Source organism: Apus apus, chromosome 4 (genome assembly GCF_020740795.1).
Source record: "Apus apus isolate bApuApu2 chromosome 4, bApuApu2.pri.cur, whole genome shotgun sequence".
Lineage (NCBI taxonomy): Eukaryota > Metazoa > Chordata > Aves > Apodiformes > Apodidae > Apus > Apus apus.
The window spans coordinates 13,558,276-13,582,361 of record NC_067285.1 but is presented as its reverse complement, the minus strand read 5'-3'; the positions used below and the strand labels follow the sequence as shown (position 1 = coordinate 13,582,361).

Sequence of the window (24,086 nt, the reverse complement as noted above, 5' to 3'; positions counted from 1 at the left end):
GTAAGGCATTATGTTGATGCTTTTTGAATATATAAAGTGTTCATGGTCAAGTATTTTGAGATACACCAGGATTCTGTCTGGCAGAGTTCCTGATCATGTAACAACATAACCTTTAGTCATAGCTTCACAATATGCTGGCCTTGCAGAAATGAATGAATAGATAAGAAAGCAAAGCTCATTGTCTTAAAGCAGCCCCACTTCCAAGGGAAAGCAATCTGCAGATATTGTATTTGTCACATGTAGAGCCCATCTTTTGGCTGTTAAGAGTTGATGCTGGTGGAAATGGAGGGTTCTCAAAACCTTTTGTTTGAACTGTGGAAAGAATGTATTTGGAGACAATTGTAGGGATGTCTCAGACCTCAAAGATATTTAAGCAAGGGCACAAAGGACTGGACAACTGTTTCCACTGCCTAAAGAATCCTGAAGATAAAGCAAAAGCAGGATGGAGGTCACACCTAGTAATTCTTCCAAACCATTTTATAGTGGTTTGAGGTTTTGAAGCGTGTAGTTTTGCACCGAGTTCTTCCCAGAAATTTTATTTCTTGTATGCTGGGAAAGGATGCACCGTGTGTGTATCAGTTCAGATCCTGGGTCATCAAATCAAGGTGAAGAGCTGAAGAGCTGCAGCCGGGAGTCTGAGGGGGGCTGCATCTCTGTAGGGTTGATGAAAACTCAAATGTGTCATCGTAACAGCTTGCCCCTGGTTCTTCCAGTATTTGCAGAATTGCTCTGAAATGCAGCAGAAGTAGCACACAGCACTGCGATCCTAAATTACATGCATTTTGTCTCCTCTCTTAGAAGCCGTAAGGACAGTCTGGAAAGCGAGAGCTCAGCAGCCATCATTCCCCATGAGCTAATCCGCACCAGACAGCTGGAGAGCGTGCACCTGAAATTCAACCAGGAGTCTGGAGCTCTCATTCCCCTCTGTCTAAGGTGGGTGAAGCCGTCCTTCTCAGTTTGTGCTAACGTGCTGCTTTTGTCCTTGTGGTGTTGTTTCACCATACAGACACGCATGCAATAGGTCTTTAAAGGCCAGAGCTGAGATATTTTGCCAAAATATGTTAGAAACAGATGATGCTTTGCATGTGTGTTCATCGTGGTAAAATTCTCATTCTTTTTATGTTCTCCAGTATATTGTGAGTGTTGGAATAGGACAGGGTTAGTGTAGGGGTTTTTTAATTAGTCTAATGCTGGCAACTCTGTGATAAAGAAGGGATGTTTTACTGTATTCTGTCAAAGAAAACCCTAAAGTTGTTAAATCTGGCTTATGGACTCTGACACAAGTGGTTGTGCAAAGCCTGTTTGCCATCAGTTTATGCGTGCAAGTGTGTTTCTCAGGCAAATTATGTCACTCACATGATTGAAGAAGCAAAACATGGCACGCATACTCTACATGTCTTTTGAAGGTTCAGGCTGTGCATGCCACTGTAAGTGACTTTTCTAGGTTTCCACAGTTTCAGTCAGCATTGTTTTGAAAAATACCTGTGGCAAATGCAGTCCTTATCATAAAGATGAACTGTGGGGTAGAGCAAATGATTGCAGGTGATTGAGTTACTCTAGCCTAATGAGTTACATGTCTGTAGTATCAGAGTTAGCAGCAGCAGGTGGACACTTGCCTGTGCCTGTTGAGAAACCAATGGTATTGTTCACACATTTGTGATGTAAAATAAAGTATGTTTGTGTTAACTGTCTGTCCTGATTAGTTACCACAGCTCAGCTGACCACCACTCACTCATCAAGCAACTGTGACTCTGTAGGTGCTATCTATCTTACCTGAGGTTTCCCTCTTGCATGTTGGAAGCCATGCACGCGTCTCACACATGTTCTGAGCCTAAATACCAGAGCCATCATTTTCCCTGTGGAAGGCACTGAATGAAAAAGGGGAAGTGATACCATAGATGATCATGTATGTATAGCTTTTAGGCATTTGCTTGAGTGATACAGGTTACATTTGTCAAGCACCAGGGAAATGGATTACTAGATATTGTCAGATTTGCAAAGTTTGGCCCCAGTGATGAGCCTGCTTAGAAATGCATCTTCACTTTCCCACCTGATGCAGACTCTGGATTCTCTTCTGCGGTTTCCATCTTACTGAAAGATTGGCAGTCCCCTGCTCTTACATACATCAGCACCTCATCATGGGAATAGGCATGCAGTGGGATTGAGATATATTTCAGTTCTGTAACAACACCCTGAGAATAAGGGGGGAGATAAGGGAGGACTCTCTGCCTCAGAAGGAGGCTTGTGACCTGCTTTGTGGAGCAAATAATTCATGTATTCCTGAAAAATTAATAGTTGCTGATGGCAGAAGCTATAGTGATGTATCTTCATCATTCTTTTGACTGCTGCTCCCACCCTCTCAATTCATACCCCTATGTTTTATTCCCCAGGGGAAGGCTCTTGCATGGACGGCACTTTACGTATAAGAGTATCACAGGGGATACAGCAATCACCTTTGTATCAACAGGAGTAGAAGGAGCCTTTGCTACAGAAGAGCACCCCTATGCAGCACATGGACCTTGGTTACAAGTGAGAGAGCCAGCTTCCTTTTTCTTCCCCTTCTTGATCCTGCTAAGGGCTTCTGTGGTTTAAAAGTGTAACAAACCCGTGTTTTCTGCTACACCATCTCTCATAGCTCTTGCATAATATTTTCAGTAATTACGGACTCAAAAACTAATGGTGAACTGTTTATATTAATGGAACTTAAATTGATAAGCAGTGGCTGGAAAGTTCAAAACTCATCTGTGAATATAGTAATGTCCATTTCCTGGAGTCAGCGAACACTTTACAGGCTGTATTTACTCTTGATTTCTTCCAGAAAGGAATCTGGGGAGGCAGAGATCTAAACAAGACCAGAGCCAGGGCGGAAGAGCTAGAAAGCTGTGGGACTGTGAGCCTGCAGAGCCAAGATCTCAGTTTTACATCATCTCTAAGACGAGAGCAGCAGCACAGAGACCTCAACTGCTTTCGGTTTTAGCTCTTTCTTATTGATTCTTTACAAAAGCTCATGGTTGCTTGAAGCACCCACACATACTCTGCACCCAGATTTTTCTGTATCACAGATTTCCCTTGGAAACTCCCCATCTGCTTGGTGCTAACGGTCATCCCTATGGATGTATGATATATGATATATGATATATGATAGTGTAGTGCTGTTCTAACCTTGAATTTCTTCATGGTTATAAACATATTACAAAAAGAAAAAAGCTTTGGGGAACGTGTTTATTCAGAAAAGCCCGTCTCTGAAGGACTACATGCATGCATTACGTCTCTGCCTCCACCATTACTGTGGCATTCCTGCCTCCCCTTCTGTTTGTGAGGCAGGGAGTTGTTTTAGCATTGCAGTGTTGTACTTAACCTTCCAGTGACTTGTTTTCAAGGCGTTCCACTGCCCGTATTGGTATGTCTGGAGGACATCATACCTTGAAATCTGTATGACTTGTAAAGGAGCTGATCTTGGCTAGAATCATCCTGTGTGTAGGGATTTTCAAAGAGTTTATGTGCTTTGATTGTACTGCCTGGAAAGTGCAACACTCCTGTAATGATTAACAGCAAACCCTCAGGTTTAAGGGTGGGTCATTTGCTGTTAGTTCCTGTGCCTGCCAACACATGATACACAGGATCTTGTGACTGTGTTAACTCCAAACATAAGAGTGTTTGTTTGCTTTTACATCACATTTCAAAATGTATTGATGTGTAGAGTAGTCAGGTAACCTCTAAACCGTGAAGAATAGCAATAATTAGGTCACCATTCAGACATGTAACTAATATTAACCCTTATCAACCATGCCTGCTGAAAATTATGGAAGTTTTTTGGAATAGGTGGGAGGGAAAGATGGAGACTTTCTGGCTTCTGAGAAGTAGCGAGAAGCAAGTTCCCTCTTTTGTCTCCTACACAAGGTCAACTTATTGGATCTTTTCGTCTGATGTGACTGGCTCCACTGCTGGCTCCTGCTGTGTCCTGTGATGAGAATGAAGAAGGACAGACTGGGTGGGGGAGGAAGGGAGGCTAAAAGCAGCCTGGGACAAGAGGAGGAGCCCCTAGTTGTGTGAGATACATGTGGGAGTGTCTGAGGCTTTTGGCTTAATATGCAGTGGGAGGCTTGATCTGTGCTCAGCAGTCCCTTGTGGCGTTGGGAGCGGAGGAGGAAGGTTCATGTGGCTTTGCTTCAGAAGTAAAAGAAGTTGTGGTGCATAAAATTTCCAAGGGGGCAAGCTGTTTGGTTTAGTCCCTCGCAGCCTGGGCTGGCTGATTTGGCAAGCCCCACAAAGCTTTCACAGCAAGGCCCAGAGAGGATTTTCCTCCTCCCTCGCTAGGGACCCCAGGCACAGCAATATGAGTTCCAAGGAGAGTTGGTGGCTGAAAGCAGATCACTGCAATGCAGGGGCTTGTTGCAAAGACAAGTAAATGGCGGGACTGTGCAGAAGAAGAGAGGGAGCAGGCATGTCCTGGGGACTTTTTCTCTATCTTGGGGGAGGAACAAAGGCCTGAAAGCTCCTGGCCTCGACTTTGCAGCAGCCAGGGAGTGACTCCTCTTGAGCCTGAGCTTTGATACAGTGAAAACCTAAACCTGCAGACTAAACACAGTACCTCCTGTTTACATCTCGTGGGCTGGAGTGGAGCGTGTCCAGGGTGGGACAGGCCGGAGGGCTGCCCCAGCTGAGCAATGAGCTGAAAGTTGCTGGCCTGCATTGGAGGGTTAGCAGATGACAGGAGTTTGGCATGTCCCAGCTCCATTCCTACCAGACAGGTGTCCGTATCACCACCGCAGCTGGTACTCGGCGGGAGCCTTTTTGGCAGTCTCAGCAGAAAAGGCAAGGAGTCATTAGACCACGGAGACTGTATGGCCCATTTCTATCAACAGTCTTTCCAGGTCACGTTCAATGCATGTTAGTAGGGGAAGCCTGTCCTGCTGCTGCCCATGCTCTGGGGATGATTAGATTATTTCATTCTCCAGAGCTGTCAAATTGGCACCTTTCCCAAGTACATGGATATTTTTTATTTTATTTTTTTTTCATTTAAGTAACATTTAATTAGTTCTAAGAAGCTAAATTCTATTAAAGGTCTAAGCATGTCAGGCTGGTTTGTTTCTGAACTTCTTCCACTGTGTCATGTATTGTTGAATAAGGGAAATAGCTTTGATTCAGAAAGGTACAAACATATTCAAGAAGTCCTTGTTAACACTAGTCTCCTGTTTATATGCTAGTTACCCTGGCAAAGTCTCTGATGTGTAACACTTGCATTAACATTACACATGATCAAAGGCTTCCGTGGTTCTTTCTTCCACTCCCCCTTCCCCCAGTGCTGTGACAGCAGAGCCCCCACACTGCCTCCTAAGCACCCCTGCTTTACAAGGGGTAGATGTTCTAGATGCACAGAGGAAGCCTGTGCAGGAGGCCCCATGTTGGAGGGTTAAGAATGCTGATCATGTAGACAGACTCTGACATTAACTGCCCCACAGTGACATTCATATTCATGGTGGAGCATCCAAGGTTTTTGGTCTGACATCTGAGCTGTGCCAAGTGTGCAATTAATCATAGATCAACCTTGTTTATCTCAAACCTACCCCAAAACAAGGTGAGGTTGTGCATGTGTTCTCCCTCCTGCACCTATGTTCCAGCAGATGATAGAGACACTCTGTTGAAATGTGTTACTGATCAAGCCCATTCCAATAAAGTTGCCTGAGCCTTTAATACATATTAATATTATCCTGGGGTAGTTTGTGTCAAAGCCTGTCAGCATGCATCATCCTTTGGGAATTACCATCATTAAGTCTCCAGTGATGGGAGTCAGGACATGCTTCTGCAAAGCTCCTCTGCTTTTATGTGGAGTGCTCTGCCTGTCTAGCACAAAGCAGACTGTTCTCCCCTCCCACCTTGCTCACCTGGACTGTTTACTCTCCCCAGAGGGGAGAAGGAGGTTTGTTTAACACTACTTTTAGATAATTTCTTCTCCTGCTGCTTTAGGCAGTCATTGTTCTAGGGAAGAAGATGACACTCAGGTCTTTGATCATGTGCAGTGTACACGTTACGCATCAGATATTGCTGCAGACTCTTGACGTATGAGCCAATACAGTGCAATAAAAACAAACATATAGTTAAAGAGTCTTCATTAACTGAAAAATCAAATACACCAAGTTTAGGAAATATCTGTACTTTAGTTTTGCCCCTGTTACTCATGTGCATTTCAAACTATGTCTAATTGAAGGATCATATATATTTTTTACAAAGCGTGCCTGTCTCATTCAGTGCACAAAAATGCAGCATGTTTGAGAGGTTAATCAGAACTATGGAGTAAAGTAGACTCTTGCCTACAGGACTTCCACTTCATTTGTCAAAATTAGAAGGTGTGTAGTGAATGAGGCAGGTAATTATAGAAAAATCACAACAGTCTCATGGCAAAGCCTGTTAAATGCTGCCCTAGAGAACTGGATCCTGTTCCTGATTCTACTGCTCTGTTCTTTCTAAATGCTATTCCAGAGTCTTAAGCTAAAAATGTTCTTAGGTGGCAACTGAGTTTGTGTTCCTTGTTTTTGGAATGACACTGGGTCTGATCTGTATTCCCAGGGGGAGGAAGAGGCCAGGATGAATTCCTGTGCGGATTCCCTGTGCCCCAGGGGGCTGAGTGGGCTGGAAAACAGGGATCTGCAAATCCTGAGACAAGCACCTGCAAGAAGTGGATGTTCAGATTCCATTTTCTCTTAATTTTTTTCCCATGTCTGTTCAGGAAAACCTTCCAGTCATCCTGTGAAGATTAATTCAGTGCTTGCCAAGCATTCCAGTTCCACAGATGAACACCAGAAACAGTTTCAGGAAGATATTAAAATGTGTTCTCTCAGGTCAGGAGAAATAAAGGATCTCTCTGGGGTAGGGAATCAGCCTGGGAGCTGAAGACCCCTGTTCAGCTCCCTGCTCTTGTAGATTTTCTCCATTACTTTGTTATGTCTCTTAGCTTCTTTTAGCCTCCTCCCCCATCTGCTGCATGGAGAGGAGAGCTTCCCTGCCTCGAAGAAATGGAAGGCTGAGCACGTCAAAGGCTGTGAGAGTGATAAGGACAGTAAGATCAGGTACTTCAGTGTAATCTGTGCTGGCAGTAGTCGGATGGAGCATACTAAATAAATGGGAAGAGAGTAGGAGGGAACCGGGAAACAACTTGAATGATAATGAAAAGAAATGATGACTAATGCTGCATTCAGTGAGCAGAACCATCCTGAGGACTGAGCAGGGCAGAGGTCTTGTGAGAGAAAAATGGCAGGCAAGCCTGTGATTACAGATTTGTTTCACAAGGCAGACGTATGCTGGGCCCAAATTAGCATGGCACATGCAATCTCTGTGCAGTCATTTCCAAAGTTTTGTATGCCCAATGTCTCTGGTCTCCGAGAGTAAGAGGGTTTTTTCCAGGTGATTTACTTGGTTTCAGAACGAGTCCTGTTAAGCAGATGGAAGCTATGGTTCATTTGCAGTTGGCACCCTCCAATTCTCAGCACAAGGTCTGTGTCTCTGCGTGAGCTGTGGAGCTCACAGCAGCAGTAAGGTATTACCCTCTGGCACCAGCCGCTGCTGGAGGACACTCTTTGCTCCCCTCTCATGCCAGCAGGTTTGCCATGTCCAGCAGACAGCATGTGGATGCTGAGGCTGTGGAAATGGGGCTCTCCTCCTGTCTCCCTCTCCTTTGTGTCGCCTCCGGCTTTGGCCTCTAATCTGCCCTCCATCCTGTTTTTCTGTGTTTCTGTCCTCCCCTCATCCTGGCCCGTCTCTGCTTTCCTCCCTTTTATTCAAGTTGGCGAATTCCTTCTCCTCCTCCTCCTCTACATGGCCTGACTTACAGCAGAAATGCTGAGAGCACTGGAGAATTTCCCTCCCTTTAGTCCTGATGTGCCTGGTGCCATAGCAATCCCTTGTTGCTCAGAGGAATGATCAGAGGGAAAAAGTACTTCTTAGCTCCCTCTGCCCTGTGTTTGGGGCAGAGCTGCCTTGGGCTGAGACATGCTCAATGAAGAAGGGCTCTTCAGTTAATTTTTCTGCCTTTCTCTGAAAGGCTATGGACCAGCAGTGACTTTCTGAGGCTTCTGACTTGGCAAAGCATTTGTACTAGCAGGAGAAAAAGACTTTCCCTTGACCTCCAGAGCATTTTTTGGTAATCTTCATCACCTTCCCGGTAAGGGGTGGTTCTCATGCTTTGCAAGAAAATTATTATATGCATTTGTTGATACTGTCAAAAAATGCTTTTTCCAAAATATGTCTCTGAGATAACTTGATTCCTTTTCCCCTAAAAAACTTTAAAAAACCAAGGCATCCAGCATGGAAAAATAAGTTGAGGCTTAGGACAGCAAGGTCAAACTTCTCATAGAAAATGTTAAATATGCCTGTAGGCAGGATAGGTACATGGAGGCTGTGGGAAGCATCCAGCACTCAGGAGCTATCAACATGCACTATCTATGCTGGCAGTCGTGGGAGGGGCGAGGGGGGGGGAGAATTGCTGTGAGCAGGGTCATGGGGGACAATTCTTTCTTTTGGTTTGGCAACCTAAGTGAAAAATCTGGGAAAGAAGATCAGACTGAGCCCAGTCTTTAAATATTTTCAGTTTTTCTTGCTGAAACAAAAGCCTTAAAGAGACCAAAAGCTGGGGAAAAAATCCTTTTGTGTTGAATGAAACCAGAAATAGAAGGTTTTCTTCAATAAAAATGGAAAAAAAATAGTCTAGTTTTGCGGAGTGGAGCTTGATTTGTTAGAAGTTTGCCTTCTCTAATCAGTATTTGAGGGATAAAACGCTTGCTTAGGATATGAGAAACTCATGTCTTATTCCTTTCCTTTCATTTGAACCCCTATTTCTACTTCTTGGCTTTAGAACTACCATAACTATAGGGTATTTTGGTTCTTCCTCAGCTCATCCAATTGGAGTCGTTCCACGTCATGTAAAACACTGAATTAGTCACAGAGACAGAGAGCACAAGAAAATGACTGTTCCGGTAGAGTTAGGACATTCCCCTGGAAATGAGCACATCTGGTTCTTCTCTCTGCTATACCACATGTTAAATCATTTATACACATTGGCAGAATGGCAGCAGCAGAGGTTCAACATTTGACAGAGCTGCTCTGATGCTTGAGATGCTCATCTGTAAGTGGCAGCTATCAGTCAAGTCCTCCCTTGAAGAGGTAGGGATTCATTTTTGGTCTCCCCAAACTTCAGTAGATGTGTTATGCCTGGCATAGTGAGTTTAAGGACAACTCCCACTAATGGGTTTTAGTCATGAACATCAACATCCTGCTCTTCTTCAAAGTACTTTTATGCATCTTTTCCCCCCCAAAAAAAACCACCAACAGTATTTTTCAGAATCTTTTGGGTGGCTTCCCCCAAATTCTTGAGCAGGTTTAGGGCAATCTAAACTAACACTTTCCAGTGTCTTCTCCAAACACTCCCCAAAACATCACTGCATCATTCCTTTGTGGTCTTTCTTACTGCTGAATGAGACACTGGAGGAAACTTAGGCTTGTCCTGTTAGATCATCACAATCCTCCTCCTGTCGACTCTTCTGCAGCATGTTCTTTAGGACTTTGTCCAGGCTAGTTCTGAATGAGTCAAGTTCTGCCATCCTTCTTAAGCTGACTGTCTGTCCTGCTGCCTGATGTTCTTCCTTTGCTACTCAAACTACGTTTTGGCTACTTTGTGTAGATTTTTTTCTGCCCACTCGAAGTATTCCCTGAAATGCCTATTTCTCCTTTGTGTTTTCACTCTGAAGGAATTGGTATTGCCTGTTGTCTTTGCTCCCTTGTCAGCCTTCTCCCCAGCTGAGCCAACTTCATGTGTTCACTGAAAGCAGCTCTGTGTGCAAGATGGATCTTGTCAGGCAGGGCTCTGAGGAGCTTGGGTCCCCAGCATCAGCCTTGTAGTTGGGGATGTCATGGAGACATCCCACAAAGTCAAAATCTTTCAGTATCATGATATACTTCCTCTTCTGGGATTGTAACATAGCGATGTGAAGCAATAAGGGTCCCTGAGGTGTCTGTGAGTGGATGTTTTTACTTTACAAGGAGGGTTGTGAATCTTCTGGAAGAGCAACAGGGGACTTTGGCATCAAAGGTGTTCACTGCAATACTGGTACCTTTGAGGCTGTAATGATAGCTCGTGGTAGATTCAGCAAGGCGGCCTCTTCAGACAGTGTCAGGGCTGGACATGACGTAGAAAGATGCAGTGACAAGGCCTGTGCCCTGAACCACTTGCAGTCAAAGCAGTGCAGAGAAAGGCAAGCCAAGGGGAGAGCAGAGAGATGGGCTGGGGGATGCCTGTGGCACAAAGCATGATTCATCAGAGGGTTTTACTGGTAATGTTTAATTTCAGTGGGAAATGCTGACGCACTTTGACTTTTTGCTGTGCTGTTGATGGGAATTAAGCTGATTTATTTTTAGGGTAAAGGGCTCCTAAAAGTTGCTGGGTATTTGCAGATGTAACAAATGACATGTGGTGGGTACAACTGCTCCACCCATGCTAGGCAGAGCACCTGGATGGGTGAACAGCTTCTTAGAAGGGTTGGTATGGTTTACATAGGGGTTTATTGCAAAGTGTCCCCACCTTCTCTGGCTGAGCCATACAATCCACCTCTGTACTAAGTCCAGAACTAATAAAACATGGTTTCCTTTCTTTGACAAACTTGCTAGAAAAGCAAGTGGCAGTGTTTAATGCAAACAAAGCACTAGGGCAAAGTGTGGGATTGTTTAGTTTGTTTCTAGGTAGGCAAGAAAATTGAGTATTATCAGCAAAAGAACCCCTGCTTAATTGTCCCTGGGCCAATCACTTGTGTCTTACCCTGGACAAAGCCTGTTTCCCAAAGTTGGACAGAGCTGCAGCTTCTGAGAGTCTTCCTTGACCTAAGACTTGCCAGCTGTGCCAGGCTTTCAACATTGGTGTGGCCCCTGGCCCCAGCCAGCCTTTCCTGAGCTGAAAACTTCAAGCCCTCATGGTTGGGTTGAACCCTATAGTGAGAGGGTTAGTCTTTAATGTTTTACTAAGCACCAGCTGCTATCAAAGTCAGCCAAACTGGTCTAGAGCCCCACGACCTTGTGTACATTTTTCCATCTTACCTATTTCACACACTTGCAGCCACATACCTGTAACGAGTCATGATACAGGTTTCTCAATTGTCTGCAGGTAGGAAAGCTTCAATACCAGAAGCTTCAACACAAGCTACTTCAGTTGACCCCTAGGTAATGTCCTCTAGGTAGAGGTAGGTTTCAGCAAGCTCAGGTGGGACTTGCCACGAGAGGGAGACATCATGCACACAGCCCATGTGTCCCCTGAACACATCCACCTGAGCAAGACAGCCTGGCCTGGTATTTTGTAACGTGTCTGGACACATGCGGCTGTTAGTGAGGCAGAGAGAACCCGAACTGCAGACCTCGGTTGTGCAGTAGGTGCCTGTGATAGAAAACAGGGACTTATCTCTTGGCTAGTCATCATCTTCCAAGCATCTGCAGCATGACTAACAGTCACAGAGCTACACGGCACACAGAAGATGGAGTCTGGATCTGTTGGCAATGGGATAGCACGTGTCTGGGCCTCTCTGGGTCAGGTCAGGGAGATCCTGGTGTGAGCAGGACTGTGCAGCACCAAAGGAGATGTTGCAGATACCCGCAACTGGCTAGCGAGGCCATTCCCTGTTCATACTGCAAACAGTCATCACAAAGGCTGAGCTACACCCTGTAACCAGCTTCAGCAGGCTGGGCCAGCAGGAGTGTTTGCACAGAGCTGTGAAAACACAGAGCTGCGAGCACCTGGCCGCTGCGGCACCCGGGACAGCCACCAGTACTCGAGAGGGCTCCTTTGCTTCCTCAACACCAGCCGAGAGATTTCATGGGAGAAAAGACCTGTTCAGTGCTCATGAGATGGCTGCCTTTGGCCTCCACATGGCATCGGCCTTTCCCATGGCTGCAGCGCAACAGCAGGGCTTTGTTTTTCTTCAGGAGGGGAATAAGCAGCTTCATCATTGTGATCTCTGCGCAGTGTCCTATTGATAAGATCAGTTAACAGCATTGGAGGAAAATTCTAGATTCAGGTCTGAAATATAAAGTGAACCAGGCCTATTTGTTTAATTTGAGCTTCTAAGGTTTAAATCCCAGAGGAAATTAAATTAGGTGCCTAGAGCAATGGCAGTCTGTCATGTTTATTTGCTGGGAATGTCACCTTTAATATCATGCACATACAACGTGTGTGTGTTAATGTAATGGGCTATCATACTGTGCAGGAGCAGGCATGCTACAAGAAATGGAAACCTGAAATAGACTGAGGGAAGCTGAGATGGGATTGGATTTATTCTCACCCTTCATAGGAGCAAAGACTCACTGACCAGGATGAAGGTGGCTTTCCTGTTTGCAGGTGGGGGTGGCAGCCTGATCTATGAGCACAGGCCTTAATGCTCTTGGGCCATTTCAATTTGTCTACTTCTAAGAAGAGAAATCTTGTCTAGGTGTGAATCCAGAATGACAGTACTTCCTGCTTCAAGACAGCTGGTGTGCTGCAGACACATGCTTTCCCCTGCATCCTTGGGGGAGCTGAAGAGTGCTAGTGTCCTGTGCTGAGAGACATGGCTGCTTGTATGTTTGGTTCCACTCGCACTTTGGAAACTCCCTTCTTCTCCAGATAGGAGATCATCTCTCCCCAGTAGCACGGGGTAGTAGGTTTTGGGGTGGCTTTTCTCTAACTCAAGCTGTTGAGGACAGGTTCTGAGTGACACATGGTAAATGTCACTGCAGTAGTTTGTCATTGCAGCCTGTGACGCCTGCGCTCCACCAAAGTTAACTGTCTGTGCAGGGCTTGCAGAATGGCGCTGCCATCTTTTCTCAGAGCAGGCTGCCATTGCTTTGATCCTACAAATGTGGTCCACAAGATAGCTGAGCTGTGGGCTCCTGTCCCACTCCACTTGTCAGACCCTTCAGGGAGCAGGTTCAGCTCACTGAATCAGTGGAATTTGTGGGGTTTTTTTCAGCTGGATTACCAAAACTCACTGAGGCGGGGCAGTGAGCTGCAGATGGGCTCAGCTCGCTCAGGGTTTTGCACCCCAGGTCAGTCCTAGCCACAGTGCTTCACGTTTGTCTCTACTCTGGGAGTCTGGCTTGGCTGGGACCTGACCTGTCCACCCTTCATTCTCTCCACCCTTTGCTGTTTACCTCTGCACATGCTGCCTTGTTTTCCTCCAACCTCAGAGCAGCTGGCTGCCTTGCACATGTGGTTCTCATTTCTCTCCTGCCTCTGGCACCTTGGAAGCACCCAGGGGTCTTCCTGCTGCGTCTGTCTTCTAGTCCCCCTGCCAAAGCTGCAGCTCCTCATTCCTGCTCTCTCACCCATCCCAACCTCTGGCATTTTTGCTCATCCGTGGATGGCTGAATATTCATTTCCTCCTTGCCTGATTGCTGTGAATACCAATTCCTCCTCCTTTTTCCGGCTGCTCTGTAGATTTTGATGTCTGCCAAATTGTTTTCATTCCCTCACCCCGTTGCACGCAGCACCTCCGCAGAAACCGATCTGCTCTGTGCAGAGCCCCAGCTCCCCACCCAGCTTTTCCCTCGGAGCTGAGCGATCAGGTTGCCTCCGACAGGGACAGGCAGCTTTCTCCTGCAGTCAACAAACGGGTGTCTCCAGTTCAACAGGCAGAATAGTCAGAGACTCCTGCAAGGAGACTGCAGTAGTTTGCGGTGGTGCTGCGTGGTTCAGTGCAATGTTTCTCAGCTTGCCAGTCTGCAGATTGGTGCCAGGTTGCAGAGTCCTGTCCAAAGCAGCAAGCTCCTGGTTCCTAGCTGAAGCAGGATTTTTTCAGGCTGGAGGTATGATCAGAAAGGCCTGGTTGAGGTGCCTGAATCCATGCTCAGTCATAAACATGGAGATCTGCTGCAGGTTGCAGCTAAGTTAAGAGGGGAATGTTATGGACAGGGGAGTTTGCTGTTCCCTCATCCTCTAAGAAACCTGTGTGCAATGGCAGAAGGGTGGCAAGGTGGAAGGGGAGAGAACTGCAGACACCTGGTAGCTCTCAGATCTGGATTTGGTGTTTTCATATCTCTTCTCTTGCCAACCAAAGGAAGAAAGGGAGACCAGAGTCTTCCCTTTCTTTCTTTGTCCAATAGACCTGCTTGTGTTACCAAAATGGAGCCCAGAGGCTTCCACTTGCCAAACAGGCAATGGCATCCTGGCAGTCACTCACTCCCCGCTGATGTTACTGGCACCAAGGAGCTGGTGGGCATGGGAGAGGGCTTCTTGTGTGGAGGTGGGAAAGCCTGGCTCCCCTCTTCAGACTTGAGCTGGAGGGGACAGCGGAGAGCGGTGGGGCTGGGCACTGAGCTCTGTCAGTGTTTGGTGCCGGAGCCGTCCCTTTGCTGGGAGGGAGCAGAGAGCTCATGGCTGGGGAGAAGAGAGAAAAGGAGCGGTGAGAGAGGAGGCATGGGGATGTTGGTTGCTTCAGGATGGAAAGCAATTCCAGAGACAGAGGAAAGGGTGGAGCAGAGGAAGGAAAGGAGGAGCAGGGGGGAGGAAACAAACCTGTAGGGTGAAATAGGAATAATCCACTGGATACTGCTGCAACCTAACTCCCAGGAATGCTGCTCCAACGCCCCCTCACTGTGTGGGGATGTTTGCCTGGTCCCGAACTGCTGTCTGCTCCTCTGCCAAGCCAGCTGGCCTGCCTGGAGCTCTGGCCTTTACAACTGTTGTGAAGAGAGGCAGGATGTGTTTGCTTTTGGCTGTCACGTGCTTTTTTAAAGAGGGTGGGAGTTCATCCCCATGAATTCCCGGGGCTGGTTTTTCCCTAGTGTCTTTGGCTTATGTGACTTGGGGGGCTCCACAGAGCAAGGCTTGTGGCTCTCAACCAAGAATTTTGTCCTGTCAGCAGCCACTTTCCTGGGCAGTTTCGTGCTTGCCAGCCTGGCCTTGAGATGAGCCAAAAGCTGAGCACAGGCACGTGGGATGGGCACATGTGATACATCATGGAGGTGCCCAGTGCGGGCACCTCTGGGAGCACCACCCGGACCCAGCATCTGATTCATCTGCATGATGTGCTGTACTCAGGTCAGAGCTCCTCCACCCCCATGCCCAGAGCACCAGCTTTGTATGGATCTCAGGCTCTCCCTGTGCTGCTGTTTCCTGATTAAACTGTGAGCTTCAATGGATCAGATGAAAAGTGGCTCTGTCTCCCACTGGCTCTCCAACAGTTGTTATGTTGACCCCTTTTCCTTCTTCCCCATTCTGTCTGTCTAAAGCCAAGCCTCTAATTTTAGACTAAGCAAGATAATTGAGGGTCAAAAAAGATTGCTGTATAATTTTAACTTTTTTTGTAGTGGTTGGGGTGGGAGGCAAAGTTAGGAGCTCCTTGCCCTCAAGCCTTTGTATTGTGGGAAAGAAGGACATGGGGGAAGGAGTGAGCTGGTACAGTCTGCTCTCTGTAGAAGTTGTTCTGTTTCTTGGCAGTTATCTAAAACTAGGAGTGTAAAGGCGTAAACTACTTTATTTCCTTTGCAGATCCTATTGACTGAAGAGTTTGTAGAGAGAATGCTGGAAGATTTAGAAGATCTGAATTCTCCAGAGGAAGTAAGGCTGCATCATTCCTGTATCTCCCATGTACTGTCCCAGAGAGCTCATCCCGTCCTCCAGCTTGTCTTTGATCCTCCCCTCAGCTCACAGTCCTGCCCCATAGACTTGAGGCTTTGCTAAACCTTCACATCTGCTGTGAACTAAGGCACGAAGAGAAGAGAAGAGAAGAAATACAGGGCAGGGATGGGTATTAAGGGAGACTTTCCACCAGCATCTTGCCCAACATGGTATTTGAGCACCATGAATCAAAGCGGTGTAGCCCCTGGGCCGGGTGGACAGGTTTTCTCCATGCCATGAATAGTGTCCTCAGCAGCACCTCCAGGCACATCACTTTCCCCTCTTTCAGAAAGGGTGAAAGCAGTGGCAGCACATTTACTGCTGAACAATCCGTTGTAGGGACCTCCTGTTTTGGGTTTAGGGACTAGACAGGCTTTTTCACATCTGCTATTTGGCCCTTACCTTCTGCCCCTGCATGGCGTGTAGAGGACCATCACCAGCCTGGAAGCTTTGCAGCAGGGGCCAAGGGAGCTTTATAAAGCTTTGCTGTGCAGTGCTAAACTTCCCTCTGACATGTGATCTCTTCCTGGGGAACATTTAACACCCTGTCTCCCATGAATGCCATATAAATACTCTGCTTGACTTCAAAGAGCAGTGGCAGAAATGACATGTAATATTTTTAATCCCATTTTTTACAGCTCCCTGCAGACTCTAAAGAAACTTTCCTTGGCTTCTAGAGCAGCTCTCCCATCCCTTGTCCTGCTCTCTGCACCCCACCCCCCCACCCCCCGGAAAAATCTCAGGGCTCTAATTGTTTAATCCAGAGTTGATTTAATGCCAGGATGTTCTTCACTGTGTAAGTGAGGAGAGCACGCTGCTGGCTGTGCAGTGACTTTCAGGCCAACTTTTATCCAGTTAAACCTAATCCAAAGCTCATTTTTGCTAGTGACATGGAAGCCCAGCAGCACTTTGGTTTGAAGGCCCTTTACTTAAGGCTTTGGACAGCTCATGTTCCTTCACTCTCTGCTGAGAGGCAGAGGCAGTGGGCATTGCAGCTCCTGGCACAGCGACCGGGCGCTCAGTTCTGAGTTACTGTGACTTTGCTAAATTAAAAAGTGAAAAACAAACAAATGCAAAGGATGACTTCTCCAAGAGGATTGCTTTGGAAACACTCCTGTTTATAAAAAGGAAAATACTTGAGATGAAATGTGATCTTTCAGCATCCAGATTCCTTCAAGGATTTGTAACTTGCAGGATCCCATTCTGGGCCAAGTGAAGGCGTTCCTCAGCAGCCCTGCTGTTGCTGATGATATTCATGTGGTAGAACGAAGCACTGCAAGGAGAGTCTTTCCTTTGCTGCATAAAGAGCCATCTGTGTTAAGTGAAATTAAGAGATATGATCTGAGTATCTTTAACATGTTTTCACATACCATAGACATTGAACTTGGAAGAATCCCCTGGGCAGTGTAGGGCCACTAGATTATATGGTACAAGATATACTCAGAGCTTGAGTTTAAAAAAAATGAACCATAAGTGGGAATTGAGTTGTCGATGTTTCCTAGAGGATAAAGAGTGGAAGTTTATGGTAGCCACTATCCTAAACAATCCTCCTGCCCCCAGATCATGGGTCAGACCCTGAACCACTGGCCCAACATACTAAGGTCAATAGGTACCAACTGCAGATGGAAGAAAGTCAGGAGCAAATTCATGTCGGAACGCCAATGCTGTGGAGCAGGCAGCTGGAGAGGATCTGTTTCAGCAGGAAGCTGCCACTGGGTGTGTGTTAACTTCCTTCAGAAATGGGGCACTTAGGGGAAGACAGACAAATAATTGGATAAAGATGGATGATTCACAAGTCACTGTCCCCTTGCACCAACTCTCTAATTCATGTAGCCCCTGAGAAGCTTATCATGTTGCTGGCCTTGGTCTGAGGATTCTCTTAGGACAGGACCCTTGTATCTGTAACTGTTCTGAATTAGCTGCTCCAGGTCAGATTGTCACTGGTGGTGTGGGATCCCAGTGAGATTCCTCCTGACGCTCTCGCAGTATCAGGCAGTGCTACACCATGGGTGTGCAGAGTTTTAAAAACAACATGATCCTGCAAACTGGTTTCCAGAGCTGTCCCCCACATATTTTGGACCCTTAGGCTGGGCACTGGGTTTACATGAAATGCTTGTGCAGAACTGGTTGCCATCTAGCTGTGGATCGGGCAGATCTGTAGCCTAAGGGATTCCACCCCCTACTTCCCACACCCTCCACAGAGCTGTGTTTGAGATGCGTGTGAATGCATGGGCCCTGCTCAACCGTGGTTGTGAGAAGGGTTGGTGATAAGGCTTCTTGCATCTCTGTCCCTACATGGTTGTGTCTGGGATCAGAGATTTTGGGATGACTTCCCAGCCAAAGGCAGGTGCCCTGGAGCAACATCAGGATGGGACCAGTACACTTGCCTTGTTTGGGAAACACTGGCCAGAGACAGTGCAGTGTAAACCAGACTGGGGCAAAAAAATCTCCGTTCCCTGTGCTTCAGTCAGTGTTTGCAAAACAGCCTGAGCAGCCAAGCCGTGTGAATATGAGGCATTGTACAGGCACTCTGCAAAGTCTTTGTACCAAAGGTGGCCAGGACTGGAGCAGAAGTGCTCTTCAGGCATGCTGGCTTTCCCCAGCCTGGGCAGCACAGCTTGCCCTTCTGGGAGTGGTGGCTATTTGCAAGCCTGTCACCCAGCAGAGCCATGCTAGCTCACGTGCCTCCCACCCTGTATGAGCAAGAGCTTGAGAACTGCCATAAGTCTCCCTTTAAAGCAAACAGGGGGCTCTGGGGCTGGGGTAGGTGAAAGGAAAGGGTTGTGGTCAGGTAGGAGGGAAGATGGTTATGCTGTGAACTTCCAGAGAGGTCGGGGAGGGGAAATGGTGATGGGGGCAGAAAGCCTCCAGAATCTGTCTGATGAAATAAACAGCGCTTGGGGTGAAATCTCAGAACTTTACTTTGGCAGCTGAGGCACAGGCCACGTTATCTAATGTCCAGTGCTGTCCAAAACATACTGGTGGGGAAATGTTTTCTTAGTGGCCTCTTGTTTTAAAAAATAATAATAACATGGGGCTGCCTGCCTTTGCAATGATTTTGTTTTTTCTGTGGGTTAGGTTGCAGTGATATACATTAACTGGTTCTCTTTACTATCTTACAGTTTAAACTTCCAAAGGAGTACAGCTGGCCTGAAAAGAAACTGAAAGTTTCCATCTTGCCAGATGCTGTGTTCGACAACCCGCTGCATTAGAGCTGAATTACACCCTTCTAACAACTGGGAGAGCCAAGTTACTGTCCATTACCCAGTGACTCACAGGATAATTAATGCAGTAAAAACTCTGCCTGCAAATAAAAGAGTTTGCTGCACAACCACTGCAAACAGAAGAGAAGCTACTCAGCACCAGCCCAGACCGAACTGAGCCCTTTCCTTTATCCTTCCCAAGGCTGAGCTCTCTGGGAACAGCCTGCGTATGTGTGAGTGTGAGTGAGAAATATTTAACTATGAAAATTAGTAGTAAGGATCCTTTCTCTCTCCTAGCTACAGAACTCCCCTCTGCCTTAGCCCAGGGTGTAGACGCTCTGCACGCCTGTATTTACACATGCGTTGCTGCCAGGTGCGAGCCTATAATCCATGGATTAAATGTTCTTTACGTGACTCTGGAGTCCTTTTGTTAGCCAAACTTTTACTGACTGCAGAACTGTTCTTCCATGTGCTATTTTTTTTTTCTTTTCAGAAACGGAATGGTATTTCCCCTGTTTAAAGGAGGCCAAAAGCTCACATGCTTGAAGCTGAACAGATTTAAAGATGAACTTTCCAGTTCAGTCAAGAAAAACAAACCCAGATCCTCCCTGCCCTCAAATTAGGCATGTTTTAAGTGATGGTCTTGGTGCTATTAGCTATGGTATCGCTGCAAAGAGAGGCAACTTTATTCTCACACATCCTTGTGCCTGAACCTCAGGGAAGGTCGCAACCTCTGGTTTTGCACAAGCAGGAGGAAGAAAGCTACCGGGGCGGGGGAGATCTCCTGTTTACAGTGTGTTTATCTTTAAAGAGATACTGTCAAGCATTTTTTCCTTGCTATTGTGCAGAATTTGAGGAGCTAGAAAGGACCGTTTGTTCACAGGGACAACTTCAGCAGCTCTGCAGGATCCAGAGGGCTGCTTGAAAGCATATGAAATGGAGATCTCCACTGCCCTGGCATAGGAGAGAGACTCGGCTGCGATAAAGCCAACTATTTTCCCTGTTCCAGCAGGGTTGTGCCCTAGCACAGCCCCATTTTCCCATCTAGCCTCTCTGTGGTGGCTCTTGTTGTTGCTGATGTCCCTCCTTTCAGATAGAAAACCCCCAAATCAGTTTGAAAAGACCCTCTCTCTAGATCCCTGTGGCTTCCTTCTGGGAGCAAAATGTGGTGTGTGGAGGAGGTGGTCTCTGCAGGGTCAGGTTGTGTCTTTGCATGGATGTGCTGCAGCAAACCACCTCAGGCTTCACCCCCTGCTGCTGTTGCAGGTTGTTTCTGATGCATGGTCCCAAGCCTTCCTCTGCCCATTGTCTTTTGGTGACAACTCTTCCCTCCTTGTCAGGGAGGTGCAGCTTTCCTTCCACCCCTTTCTGCCTACAAGCTAACTTGAGGATTTATGCGCAATTCTGTGTGATCGTAATACAAGTATAACAAAAGCTTTTAACACTTAACTCCCCCAATCAAACAGCAGAGTCCAGGAGGCCTCACAGTTCCCCAGGGTTGATTTTCTGTTTGTTTTCTGATTTAATTTCTTCCTGGCACAGTCAGCTTTGATGTTTTTTGCATATATTTGAGGCTGGTTAATGTTGGTCAAGAAGCAGAGCTAGGAGCCACAAAGCTTTCCTTGGACTTGCTACAGAATTCCTCTGTGGCCTTAGGCAAGTCACTCAATGTCTCTCTGTGCAGAGAGGGTGATTATTGACTAGAGGGCTGTAGGGCCTACCGAAGCATGCCAGGGTTTGCAGGGGAGGGCGTGCTTTGTGTACAAAGTAGTATTTGTATTATTATAATTGTTGTTATATTATAATTTAAGGCAGGCCAAATGCAGGGTCCAACACTGCTCAGCAGAACCTTCCTTTCTGCAAAGCTACGAAAGCAATTTACATGCAAATGAGTTTGTCATTTTGTCTGAACTCAGAGGATCATCTTAAAATCCTGCTGTGAAAGAACAAACTTTTGGATATCTGCGTGTGCCAGCCAGAGCCAATTCTGTGCTGTGGCAGACTGCATTCATCTGTGGGATCTCTTGGCCAGTTTTCCTTGTCCTGGTTAGCACTAAGCATCCCTTCTGCACTGTAGATGTATATGCCGGGGACAGCGTGGGCGAGAAGGCGGCATGAAAATGTACCAGTCCAGCTCCAAAAATGACGTGCACAAGTGTCCCACCACCAGAAAATGGACAAACAGACAATTGTGTCAGTCGGGAAAAAGGCAAGGGCAGCAACTACAGTTTTGTCCCAAAGCCGTCCGCCAACAGTAGCCCGTGTACTGCTCTTGTATGAGCTTGCTGGGGGTGCCTGCAGCAGAGCTGGCCTGTTGCCACAATGCTGGCTGCTCTTCCTTGTTTCCAGATGCTAGCTCTCATTAAAAGGAGCTTAAAATCCACATCTTAGTGGAGAAGGGACATTTGGAAGGTCAATTGTTGCTGTTCCTGCAGAGATCAGCACGGGGCAGAGAGAAGTCCATCAGACCCTCTCTGGGCTCTGACACACATCTGGAAAGCTTAGGACCTCCTGCCCTATGAACTTGAGCCTTGACAGAGGGAATGTGGTGCTCTACCCAGGGAAGGTGCCTCCTCCAAGCTGGCTTGTGCTCCAGTTCTGCCTTTCTTGTGTGTATGTTTTCCTCACCGTATTTCTTTGCATCAGACACTCTGGGTTGGTTTTCCAATGACTTCAGAGGGAGCATGCCAAATGGATTTGAAAATCCACCCAGTATCCTTGTGTGTGTGTTTTTGTTCCATGTCATGTATTTATATATAGTTCTATGTATTTGAGTTATGAACAGGTGGAATGCCAGAAATCTCTATTTCTGAGACACTTTCTCACAGGTCTTTGCTGGTAGCCAAATAACAATTGAGGGGAAGGTTTGAAGGGAAGGAAATGTAATCTTCCTATTTAGTCAAAGGGAAAAATATTAGACAAATAACTGCTAAAGCAGAAATCCCTGTCTTACTGTTAGACCAGCTATAAGAGAGAAACTGGTGAATGTCAGCCCTTGGGCTCCAAGGTTGGGTTTCTGCCTCTCAGGAGTTATCTAAGAATAAGAAAGTTGCATGTTACTCAGCATTGTGAAGAGCTGTGCACCCACAGGACCTCCCCTCCCCTGATTCACATCCAGTTTGCAACCGTGCCAAAGGCTTACTCATTGGCAAGTAAATGAGATCTCGAGTTTGGATATTTTCATCCTGGGGAAAGAGGACATGCCTGTGTGTGAAGGGAATGGAAAAGAAACCTTTGTATTTTAGTCAGCAAGTAGTTTGAAAAAGGGAAGTCCATCAGTATTATAAAGGCCGCAATACTTTTCTAGCCCAAACTTGCTGAGATGGTAGGTCCACTGGTTCTTATTTTTCTAGGTTGTGTAGAAGGTCTGAAGCAGGATTGAATGAAACCAAAATCTGTGATGCTTGTGTTGGCTACAGATAGTAATCTGTGTGGAAATGAGTGCAGTGTAGAGGCAGCGAGGACAGGTTTTCTCCCTCCCGGAGAAGTCTTGCAATGCAGGTTGATAGGAATATTTCTAAAGATAAGGAGCCTTATGGCAGACCCATGATGCCTTGAAAATCCAACATGTGACAGTAATTATGAAATAAGAGAAGGCCCAAAAGCCAGGGCTACTGTCCTTCCCAACTCGTGACTAAAAACAGCAGAAGGAATGTATAGTTTCAATATAAAAGTATGTGAGATACAATCTGGGCAGAGAAGTCAGTCTAGTAGTTGGTGTGACCTACAGTGATATTTTCAGTGGCTTAGATAGGTGGTCCCTGCTGTGTATAATGTCTTTGAGGATGGTGATATATTGGTTTTACTGTACATAGATTTGCCAACAGTGATTTTAAATTATATTCTGAAGCTCTTCACTTCAAATATTCAGTTGCTCTTGGATGGCTTTTGAAATGACACCGTCGGGTCATCAAGTGGTCTTTGAAGAAGTGGTGGGGGTTGTCTTGTTTTTTATTTGCAACCAGCAGAAATATTCAGGGGGTGTAGCTTTAAAAGAAAAAACAGTTGAAAGCAATGCTTGGCTTGGAGGGGGCAGATTCCTGGGGAGAGGTTGCATGGTGGGGGAGCAGGTTAGCAGCCTCCCTCCTGCACCCACAGCTCAGGCTTGTTCCAGGCAGCACAGCCCTTACACATCTTGGGCGCTGCAAGGGGAGCTAGAAACCAAAGTGAGAATCATCAGGGCCTTGGTGCAGCATGGGGTCCCTGCAGGCAAGTCCTCATTTCCATGCCAGGACTCACTAGGGTCCTGCATGGATGCAAGCAGCTGGTTCTGCACATCCCACTGCCTGTTCACACTGGCCTGTAGCTGTTGCTGATGGTAGAGACTGCAAAATGGCTGCCTTAGCTGCATCTGAGGTTGAGTCAAAGATGGGGAGTGCCAGTGTGGCTGCTTTACTCTCATTTGTTATTCCAGCTAGTGTGGAGTGAGGAGTGGAGCTCGTGCTGTACTGCTCCTCATGAGAACCTCCAGGCTGGTCACTGAGCAATCTTTATTACTCACCCACCGTCCGTTCCCTTTGTCAAATGTTCCCCCAGCTCCTCAGAGGAACCTTTCTCAGATGCTTCACTGGAAAATGCGTGGCTGACTGCATCCTTTGCAGGATGCTGCGTTAGCGGATGGCTCAGCATGGGATCGTGGCTACTCAGCAGTTTATCTGTCCTGAGAACTACTGCCTCATCCGAGGTAGGCATCTGGAATCCATTATCTGCTTTGCTAGCTTGTATCTGGCCAGGGCAAGGCAGCACAATGTCAGGTGGTGAGAAGAGATCCACAGACCTTCAGACCAGAGGAAACCTGTGTGTCCTATTTTCCCCTTTCCCAGGGCATGGCTTTGCACCCTGTGGCTTTCCTGTCTGGTCTTGGGCTTCAGCCCTGTGCCATCACAGCTAGCTGAGGAGAGGGTCCAGCATCACAAGAGCCCTTCCACCTCCTGGGAACTTGGTCTTCAACTTGACTGCTCTCTGTCTATAGAGTATATATTGTGCCTTAATTCTCTTTCTGAGTGAAGCTGTGAGGGCAGATGAATTGTCGAGCAACCAGGAATCCCTTTCTGTGCATCTGTCCCTATCAATGAACACCAGCCTGTGCAGCCACCAGACTGTATCCAACAGTCTCAAAGTGCACACTTGCTGGTGGGCTTTCACCTCCCAAGATTTTAAAGCTGGATTTAGATCTCTGGGACCATGGCAGTGTTTAATGAGCTCTGTAGCAACCTGCTATTTTTATAACATTTTTTCTGTTGTGTGATGTCTGC

General features: G+C 46.7%; 1 protein-coding gene across 2 annotated transcripts in view; it reads left to right on the top strand.

Moving 5' to 3' along the window:
• The window catches only part of SUFU (SUFU negative regulator of hedgehog signaling), an 85,118-nt gene extending 65,873 nt beyond the window's left edge, over positions 1 to 19,245 (top strand). For both annotated transcript variants that reach the window (XM_051617405.1, XM_051617404.1), the window contains exons 9-12: positions 799 to 933; positions 2,391 to 2,529; positions 15,500 to 15,568; positions 18,751 to 19,245. In XM_051617405.1, the coding sequence (XP_051473365.1) occupies positions 799 to 933; positions 2,391 to 2,529; positions 15,500 to 15,568; positions 18,751 to 18,840 (433 nt within the window). In that variant the 3' untranslated portion in view covers positions 18,841 to 19,245. The remainder of the gene's footprint in view (positions 1 to 798; positions 934 to 2,390; positions 2,530 to 15,499; positions 15,569 to 18,750) is intronic.
• The last annotated feature ends 4,841 nt before the right edge of the window (positions 19,246 to 24,086 follow it).